Below are 9,828 nucleotides of genomic sequence, written 5' to 3' on the forward strand. Positions count from 1 at the left end.
GTTGTTATACAGCACCTCTGAATACAAAGATGGCTCCACACTTTACTGGGCCTATACAAGAGACTGAAAGCCCTTCCACTGTTGTTAAACATGGGCTGATCGAGTACTGTGCTCCTAGGCCGGCAGGCCACACTTTGTGGGCTTCGGGACGTTCTCCATTTCTCCGGAAACATCTGAGATCCAGTGGTCTTGGACCCGGCCCGAATACCGTATATATAGCCGAAATGCATCGGCCAAAGCCCTAGTCACGCACGAACCCCCTCCGCCGCCACGCTCCCTTCTTCTCCCGTGCGCTGCTCCGAGGTAGGGCTCCGCCGCCAATCTCATCCTTTTACCTTCCTTGTTTCGCCATTCCCGCTAGGCTCTCGGTTATCTAACTTGACTAGTGCAACGATCTTGTGACAAGTCCGAAAATCTTTGTTGGTCAGCGAGGATCCACGTCTCTTTGGTAGGAGATTTTTTTCTAGGACGCAAAACGAAGTCTTCTTGATTGTTCTGGGTAGATTCGTGCCGTCTAGTCTGTTGTCGCCTGTAGTTTCCTTAGTTCTTTCTTTGCTAGATCAATAGCTTTGCGCGAATCAAGATTCGGGAGCCGTCCCCCTTAGAACTCTGATTTCCCCTTCTATAAACCTGGTAGGTCCTTCAGATTTGTTTTTCCTGCCTTGATTGAATGGATAGCATAAAACCGGAAATGAAGTAGTTCGTCAGCTCACATAATCAATCATAGTTTCTCCGGTGAAGAAACCTGCGTCTTCGAAGGCTTCAGGCCGGATGCAAAGGATAGTCAATTTTGTTACACTTTTCTCCGCATGCCCAATTTGATGCATTATTGCATTATTTCCAATCATTTGATGTAGTTGTCATATTACCTTTCATGTGTGATGAATATTGCTTGTTACTGTTTTCATTTCACAGTCACTTTCTTTCTCGCTAGTCGCGTACATGTACCCTCCATATAGCATATACTGAGACTGCTGCTGCCATTTTGATATGTTGTAGGTGTTCCTTAGTTTCCACGATGAAGCTGATCGCTGCCTACCTGCTTGCCCATCTGGGCGGGAAACCTTCCCCAACTGCTGCTGATGTCAAGAACATCCTGGACTCAGGTATATTTGCTTTGTTTTTATTTCTTCTGATTCTGTTTACCAAGCCATTGCTTCCACATTTTGTTATGGTCTGGCATAATTATCATGATAAAAGATTTGCTGCACTGTATTTTGTTTCTGAACATGACTCAATACACTATTTTTCAGCTATGTCCATTGAATTTTATTATTTATTCTATCACTTTCAAAACAACAAGAACCTGTGATAGTTATTATTATTATGGTCACATTTCAAAACTTTTTCTCTATCTGGTACTTTATAGACAATGTGAGAGTATAAAATGCTTGTTGTCTTGGGAAAGCAGAATGTATGTGAGAATGTAGTTCTATAATTACGTGTTTCATTTGGCTCAGAAATTACATTGATTCTCTTTACAGTTGGTGCTGAAGCTGATGAAAACAAGCTCGAGTCCCTTCTTGCTGAACTCAAAGGCAAGGACATAACAGAAGTGATTGCATGTGGAAGGGAGAAGTTTGCTTCTGTGCCTTCAGGTGGTGGCGCCATTGCTGGGGGAGCTCCTGCTGCTGCGGCTGCTGGGGGAGGTGCGGCACCTGCTGCAGAGGCAAAGAAGGAGGAGAAGGTTGAAGAGAAGGAAGAATCTGATGATGTAAGTATTCTTCACCTACCAATGGTAACACACATTTGTTTCAGTTCTGCCTGTAATTTCTAGCAGTACTTTGGTCACAGCAATTATCATTTTCGTTCATGGACTTCCTAGTCATAACTCAATTCATAAGTAGAGTCTTGCATGCCTACTCAAGTCATAAGTAGCTTTCCTCGCATCGAAAAACATTCACCTGTTTCTCGTTTGCAAATTACCACCACTACCTTATTTCATTATTAGGGTCTTGCATGCCTACTCAATTCATAAGTAGGGTCTTGCATGCCTACTCAATTCATAAGTAGGGGCTCGCATGGCTTTCCTCACATGGAGAACTATTATTTGTTTGCAAATTACTGTTACTTACTGACATTCTCATTTTCTTTCTGCAGGACATGGGTTTCAGCCTGTTTGACTAAGTACTTCTCGCCCCCCCTGTTTACCCTAGTATCTGTCTTGTTTGGTCTGCTGTGACGGCGTCGTATTTTGAACCATTTAGAGATCCTTGGGACATTGTAAATGTCTAGTACCTTGGCATGTGACTTGTCACTTTGTCTGAGTTTTGTTAAGTTGAATGGTGATCAGCAGGAGTTGTGTTTCAGCATTGTTCTGGTGATGTTGGCTATCATTGGCGTAGCCATATATCTGTTTCATTTTCTTTATGGTTTGATGATGTGATGAAATGCTTGTACTTGTATTGCTCTCTATGCTTGTAATGTTCAAACCACCTAGGCACATAGGTGCGGCAACTAAAATGGTTAGATCATCAACTCAAAAGCTTGATTTTTAATTCTTCACAGCTTGGTAGTTATAGTTTGTTACCAAACCAGAGTCTACCCCTTACTGTGATGAGGAAGCACACACACTATTACACGATTTAGGATGCTACTGCCCCTGCAATTACATGGTTAGAAACAACAGCAAGAGAAAATTTTACAACTGCCAACTCTGCAACTGATACACCTAGCCTTGTCTAGTTGTATTGGGTTACTGTGAAAGAACTAAGTATCCAAGGCATTTCGGGCGACTGAAAGAACAGTATCCAAGGCATTTGCTGCGTTATCAGGGAGTGCTCGCCTTCTGTATTCTCTTGAGTTCAGACCAGGTCTCTTGTATGGGGAGATTCGGCCACTGTACAACGTAAACAGATTCCACAATAGTTCACGGCCTTTGCCGCCCACCTCCCACCATAATCAGAGCGCCATGCACTATCACAACTAAAAGGGAGCAACTATGACAATGGCTCATTTGAATGAGAATTAACTTAATTCTCACTCACATGATGTCATAGTTGCAAACCCATGGGTGGGTAACGGGGTAAAATTAAATTGCAACTATCGTGCAAACAACTCCTCTCCTGCAACCAGTTGCAGCATATGTACAACTCACTGGCCACATGAACCACGGTCTAAATCTGATGGTTCAAGAATTGAATAATGAGCTCTAACTTAATCCTTACCCGGATGAGAATCAGCAAAACCATAAATATAAATATATTTGGCTTCAACGCTGAAAAAACAAATGATGAATCCATATTTTTTAGCGGATCAAACAGCTTCTACATGTCATGTAGTAGACAGGTGTCCCAATTAAGAATTGCCTTAGGATTTTAAAAAATTCAACTGATATGTGATTACATAAGAACGTTAATTACTTCCTTTTTAATTTAAGGTCAATATCTGAAGTACGAGTGTCACGCCTTGTTACTCTCATAACCGCCTTGTCAAGTCATCACTGTATCTTTGCAGACCAAACATCGTGGAAACCATCCTCAACAATAACTCGTACACACATCGCATAGAAGTTAAAAACTAGTGGTGGATTCAACCAATGTTTGGTGTCACCCCCCTCGAGGATCAATCATATGTCTCTTGTATCCCCTACGTTGCTCTGTGAGAAACTCCTCCGCTAGCTCATTCTCCCAAGCGCCTTCCACACTCAGTAGATATGCGAGTGCATTCTCTAGTGATCCTCGTAAGTACAATTTCCTTCCGTCTGCTCTTCCCCCGCTATAGATTTTCTTATCCCTGGATGATGAATGTGGATATTGCACCGTAGAGAGAGTGCCCTCCTAGGGGAACCCCATTTTGCCCTATCGATATCCGGTATGATACCTTTTTTAGAGTACCCGGGATGGCACCCGAACTGCACGGAATGGCTATTGGGTCACTCCGATTGGGCTCCATATGTATTAGAAATGTTGTAATCCCGAGTGCTTTTGCTGTGAACACACGAGTGGCATGCTGCAATCACTCTTGGTGCCTTCTGCAAGTGTTATGTCCATGTTGTAAGTGCCTTTTGCAATTCGGTCCTCCATTTTTTTCTCGAAAAATTGATGCAACCTATGGAATCGGTTGCATTCACACATAATTTTGATGCATGGGTGTGTTTGAAAACCTAGAGTATTTTTCTTTTGTTACAAACCACATAGAAAATGCAACAAAAATGCTGCTGCAAAGTGGGATATTCTGCTACAAGGATTGGTTGGCATAGAATCACAATCTTAAGTTAGATTAAACGGGTTTCAAGGCGACTGCTTTTATGGATTCCCCTAGTGTTCTAACAAAAAGAGAAAACTCCAGATATTATATGAATGGAAAAATCCCAAATGCTGCCAAAATATCCATCTGCGAATAAATGTACGTTTTTATTTTTTGGAAGTCAAATATTTTCAAATTCGATCAATTTTTTTACACAAAAAGAGCAACATATGTGCATCAAATAACTATATTATTAAAGTAGATGCCAATATGAATCTAGCGGTATTAATTTATTATCATAATTGTTGGTACTTTTATCTAGAGAGTTAGCCAAAATTAATAAAGTTTGAGTTAGGACATGTCCCAAGGTACATTTATTTGAGGACGGAGGGAGTATTTGTAACTTCCCTCAGTTGTCTGAGCGAGATTCACCACACAAAAATTCAAAACCCAGCCAGTTTCTTGTTCAACATTGATAATCTTACCCTTGAGGTGAATTGTGATGCTTTTGAGAATGTATTGACATGATAGCGGGATATATGAAAGAGTGGTGCTATAGGTACAACATTTCCTATATGAAAGAGTTTTTTTTTTTTGCTATTTTCACACTGAAACATATTATGAAATTTGAGCTATATTCATGCCAAAACCTGCAATACATTTCGTTACAAAATCTAGTACAGTACGTTATGGCAAAATCTTTACAAGTTACGGTCATCTTTTCAATAGTGTTCCAGTGGTATATTTGGAAACGAAAAACCCTAAAGCCATGCATGTTTGGATGTTTGTATTGAGGCTTAGTTGAAGCTGTTTGGCTGTGCTAGACATTAGGGCTAGGTATTCGGGCCGAATATTGACCTGCCCGATTGCTATGGAGAGAGGCAGTTCCCGAAAGTCGAGCACCAGACCTCGACATCGCTTGGTATCGTAGTCCAGCCCCAGACCCCGACTCCCCCGACCTGGCGACCTAGCGCCGTCCTCCCAGTCAAATCGACGGCGCCTGCAGGTACCTCCCCAGCGCGCCCTTCCCCCGGCATCTCTCGGCGACCGCCGGCGTTCGCGCCCTCTCCCTTCCTTTTCCCCTGCCGAATCGACCCGCCCCTCACAGATGTTGTCTGCAGGTCGCGAGCAGCAACGAGGAGGACGGGGCGAGCTTGATCTCCCCGACCCGGCGTCGCGCGCAGGTAATCCCCTCCCCGCCCCTCCGGCTGCCATGGCCGGCTACTGAGTTCGCCCCCTCTCCCCCAAATCTCTGTGAAGTTGCTAATTTGCAATCAAGTTACTTGCTCTGAATTGTTTGTATGTGATTGTGTGTGAAAATGCTGATGTGGATTGTTTGCAAAGTTCTCATAACTTGATGTTGCTATTTACTGTCTACGTTACAAATTATATGGCATGCCAATAAAACTGAGATGTATATTGTAGTTGGAAAATGAGCGAAGAATTAAAATTGGTTTCTTATATAACGAAGAAAACAAAATAAGAAAGAGAAGAAGGATTGTATTGACTGAACAATACTTTCACTCCATTCTTCTTGCTATGGCGTACCTTAGCTCACAAAGGGCGCCGGGGGAATTAGGAAGCTTTAATGATGACGAGCATAAACTGAGTTTAAGAAAGTACCTGCTAAAAGATATGTATGATGGCAGCGAAGTAGCATGCTATGATCAGCTTCGTTTAACTAAAAGGAACTTTCATGATTTGTGCACTATATTGGTGATGTCATAAATTTATATTTTTTGCATTTTATTAATTGTTATGTCATACAATCATTCTATATTCAAAACTTACAAAGAAAATCGTTTGCAAACATGTATTATGATCAAACTCTCATACAAATGCAATACATCACTTTTACCATCCAAACATGTTTTGGCATTCAACTAGGGTATCAATTCCACATACCAAATATCTAAACATCCAAACAAAGATATTGGTATTGATCTCAATGCGAATATCTCATGATATTGATATTACACCCAATGCAATGCCAAGCCTGCCAATACAAACATCCAAACGGAGCCAAGGTGAACTGTGACGCTTTTGAGAATGTATTGACATGATAGCGGGATATATGAAAGAGTGGCGCTAACGTACGACATCACGATTTTGGTAGACGCGCATGCATTACTGATACATCGATGAACTTGGTGATCCCAACAGAGGAGGGATTGATCGAGTCAGGTTTAGCCACGTCGGTCGGACATGAAAACATCATAGGCTGTTCCTTATATGAAAACTGTGATGGTATGTCAAATAATGTAAATGCTTCTAACATTTTGTTTATTTGCATGCTGAAATTCCAGATTTTTTTTTGCTATTTTCACATTGAACACATGTTATGAAATTTTGAGTTACATTCATGCCAAAACCTGCAATACATTGCAAAATCTAGTGCGTTATGGCAAAATCATCACAAGTTAGGGTTATCTTTTCAATAGTGTTCCAGTGGTATATTTGGAAACGAAAAATCCTAAGTGGCATTGTGATTGCTAAAAAAATTCATTTAGAGACACGGATAATCTTTTTGTGGTATACTCCTATGTATTTGTTTTTCCATAAAATAAAAAATTAGCCCGTACAAACTGTCCAGAACGAAAAAATTATTTATCGGGCCGGGTAAATACGGCCCTCCCCAACGGCACCCGACCGCGCAGTAGAGCCGCCCGCAGCCAAGATCCAAAGTTTCCCCAACACATCTTCCTCCTCCTGCCGGCTGCCGCGACTGGTCATCCAACAGTCGCCGTCGAACGCCGGGCATCGAAGTTCGAAGGTATTCTTCTCTCACTGTCCTCCCCCTCCCCCTCCTCTCTGCTGGATTGACGTGGAGAGGGGATCCGCCCGGACTTGGTGGATTTCTCCTGTTGTCGACGAACCCTAACTTTGGTCCGAAAGAATCCATATGATGTATGCTCCAGCCCGTCTAGTTGAGGGTTTGTTTGGCTGGGTGGTGATTTGTTCGGAAAAGCTTCTTCAGACGGTGCGGATTTGGTGTCTGGATGCTCCAGTTCTTCCATGGCCCCTCGTTAGGTCTGACCCAGAATCGAGTAGCTTCTGCAGTCCACGCCTGAGATGCTTGGTGAGTTCTGTTATGCAAACTGGACAACCCAAGTTAGCATGTTTAATTCGTTTAGGCGCTGTCCTACTAGGGTTCACAGCACCTGGGTTGGGAGATAATACGCAGGGCTCTCTATATGAACAATGAACATGACACTTTATGGCACAGTAGCCGTGTCATACGTACAGGGCTTTCAGATAGTTCTTCTACCACAGGATTGTACTGCCAGCTCTTGCCTATGCAAGGGTGCAATTTGTAGATGGAAAATACTATCTGATTTACCTGATAAACATTTTCGATTTTGATATATATGCTCTATGTTTCCCACAGGTTTTTGTTCAATAAGCATACTTCCTGGAACAACATGCCTAAGATAAAGACGAGCCGTGTGAAGTACCCCGAAGGATGGGAGCTTATTGAACCAACTCTCCGTGATTTGGAAGCCAAAATGAGAGAAGGTGCTCATATATGTCTAATCTGTAGTACTTGTAGGATCTTTTTTTCTGGATCCATATATTGCTATTTCCTGTTGCAGGATGGTACTAATGCGATTTTTCTGTTGCAGCCGAGAATGATACACATGATGGGAAGAGGAAGTGTGAGGCCCTCTGGCCAATCTTCCGCATTTCTCATCAAAAGAGCCGCTACATATATGATCTCTACTACCGAAGGAAGGAAATCAAAAAGGAGTTATATGAGTTTTGCTTGGACCAAGGTTATGCAGACAAAAATCTGATTGCTAAATGGAAAAAGGTTGGTAGCCTGGATCATTTGTAGAAATGCTTTATTTTGATGTTTTGTATCAAGTACCAACTGTAGTGGATTCTTTTCTCCACTTTGCTGTTCGCTGGCATTTAGGATGACGCAATCGTGTTCCAGTTTCCGTAGATTACAAGCATCTTTTCTTTAATCATCCTCACCACCAAACCACCATATTCGAGTGGAAAAATAGCAAGAGTAGTTAATTCCAGATGCAACTTTCTTACACACTGGCTTCACACAATCACACCTATTTTGCACAGTACGGTCTTATCAAATTGAAGTTGGTAATATATGTTTATTGTATAAATGTAGGCATTGTTTATTAACTTGCGAATGCACTCCCCTTCTTAAAAAGTTAGAACAAGACTTATGATTGCAGTCAAACTCAAAACAGAGAAGTGTCTCTGCTCCTAACATGTGAAAGTGTAGAAATTGCTTGAATAGTTAGTATTTCACGATGATTTCTGTTACTAGTGCGCTCTTTTAACTGGAGTATTGGCTAATTTGGGTTATGTTCAGTTCTCTCTCTAGTTTTGTACAAGCACAAGAGATTTACCAAGTTGTGAGGCTAGGGTTACCATGTCATAGCTACGTCGTTCTTATACACTGGCATATCAGTTCAAAGCTATTTTCCAAATCTCGGCCTTATCAAGTCAACATTAGTACAAAAGTGTCAATATCTAAAGAACGGGAGCATTACTCAAATGAAGAAGTGCCCCTGCTCCAAACTGTGCAAGTGTACAAATTATGTGAATATTAAGTATCTCATTATATTTTTTTGTTAATAGTGCGCTCTTTTGACTAATTTGCTAGTAATTTGGTTTGCTCATCTTAAGCTCTCTCACTAGTTTTGTATGCACTTGGAAATTTACCAAGTTGTGAGACTGGGGTAACCTTGTCATAGCTACTTTCTAAAATTTATTTTTCTGTCGTATCTACTTCAGTATTGAGCATTAATTCAACATTCTGATTGCTCACTCTTAACTATCTTTTTTCTCGAGTCTATTGCAGCCAGGTTATGAACGCCTTTGTTGCCTCCGTTGCATACAGACACGAGACCACAACTTCGCAACCACTTGTGTCTGCCGGGTCCCCAAGCACCTCAGGGAAGAAAAGGTGATAGAGTGCGTCCATTGCGGCTGCAAGGGGTGCGCCAGCGGAGACTGAAGTTGGCCAACTCGCGGTTGAGAATAATCTGAAACTAATCGCTCGAGGATGTTGTTTGATTTGATCCCTGGTGAAAACAAGTACCGCATTACCAGGTGATCCGTGCAATTTGTGTATTGTAAAATCTTGGGCGGGTGGTACGTTTGTAATGTAAGACCAGTTCTCCGACGTGGAAGCTCGTAAAACTATACTGATAACATGCTACCCTGATCTTCCATAATGGATACTGTACTTTGTATTGTTATAGCTGGTTGTTGCTGCTTTTATGGGCAGATTTTCTACTGTCTCGGCTGTGTTTTCTCACTTTCACATGTTGCGCCATGGACGCGCTGCCTCTGCCTGCGCAGGTGGCATGTTTCAGAAGATGATGATTTCTGTCGCGGTACCGAGATGCATACTTTGCGGCGAGCCAAGGTTTGGTACGAAGCAGTTTGGACGCGAACTGTAAAAGTGCAGCAAAGAGACCGTAGTCCAGGACTCCCATTATTAGCTTATTATACAGAAATGTCTACGTTACACGGTTCACGATTGTGTGGAGTACATAGAGCTTCCGTTTTGTTTTGTGCACGACGAGTTGACCCTTGACTAATGGATCCAATGGAAGTCTTGGAAACGGGAGTCGGATCCACGGAAAACGCGCCAGTCAAGGCCCG

At 42.1% G+C, this 9,828-nt stretch overlaps 2 protein-coding genes across 3 annotated transcripts; both read left to right on the forward strand.

Moving 5' to 3' along the window:
* The first annotated feature begins 236 nt into the window (after window positions 1-236).
* LOC124650273 (60S acidic ribosomal protein P2B-like) lies at window positions 237-2,312 on the forward strand. The gene is made up of 4 exons (XM_047189817.1): window positions 237-303; window positions 1,000-1,106; window positions 1,485-1,714; window positions 2,101-2,312. Exons 2-4 carry the CDS (start codon window positions 1,019-1,021, stop codon window positions 2,125-2,127), a joined length of 345 nt encoding a protein of 114 aa, XP_047045773.1. The 5' UTR covers window positions 237-303; window positions 1,000-1,018; the 3' UTR covers window positions 2,128-2,312.
* A 2,824-nt stretch (window positions 2,313-5,136) lies between these two features.
* Window positions 5,137-9,419, forward strand: LOC124707537 (protein BUD31 homolog 2). 2 transcript variants are annotated; one of them, XM_047239199.1, is made up of 5 exons: window positions 5,137-5,194; window positions 5,310-5,372; window positions 7,577-7,704; window positions 7,812-7,999; window positions 9,020-9,419. In XM_047239199.1, the coding sequence occupies exons 3-5, from the start codon at window positions 7,611-7,613 to the stop codon at window positions 9,173-9,175; spliced, it is 438 nt and encodes a 145-aa protein (XP_047095155.1). In that variant the 5' UTR covers window positions 5,137-5,194; window positions 5,310-5,372; window positions 7,577-7,610; the 3' UTR covers window positions 9,176-9,419. The 2 variants fall into 2 exon arrangements, with proteins under 2 accessions (XP_047095155.1, XP_047095154.1); XM_047239198.1 differs by lacking the exons at window positions 5,137-5,194; window positions 5,310-5,372 and adding an exon at window positions 6,833-6,961.
* The last annotated feature ends 409 nt before the right edge of the window (window positions 9,420-9,828 follow it).

Source organism: Lolium rigidum, chromosome 4 (genome assembly GCF_022539505.1).
Source record: "Lolium rigidum isolate FL_2022 chromosome 4, APGP_CSIRO_Lrig_0.1, whole genome shotgun sequence".
Classification (NCBI taxonomy): Eukaryota; Viridiplantae; Streptophyta; class Magnoliopsida; order Poales; family Poaceae; genus Lolium; species Lolium rigidum.

Bases quoted from the DNA above. Each gene is read 5' to 3' on its own strand.
- LOC124650273 (XM_047189817.1), top strand. From the start codon at position 1,019: ATGAAGCTGATCGCTGCCTACCTGCTTGCCCATCTGGGCGGGAAACCT. The intron at 1,107-1,484 runs GTATATTTGCTT...TTCTCTTTACAG, and splicing joins CAAGAACATCCTGGACTCAG to TTGGTGCTGAAGCTGATGAA. The intron at 1,715-2,100 runs GTAAGTATTCTT...TTCTTTCTGCAG, and splicing joins AGAAGGAAGAATCTGATGAT to GACATGGGTTTCAGCCTGTT.
- LOC124707537 (XM_047239199.1), top strand. From the start codon at position 7,611: ATGCCTAAGATAAAGACGAGCCGTGTGAAGTACCCCGAAGGATGGGAG. The intron at 7,705-7,811 runs GTGCTCATATAT...TTTCTGTTGCAG, and splicing joins GGAAGCCAAAATGAGAGAAG to CCGAGAATGATACACATGAT. The intron at 8,000-9,019 runs GTTGGTAGCCTG...AGTCTATTGCAG, and splicing joins TGATTGCTAAATGGAAAAAG to CCAGGTTATGAACGCCTTTG.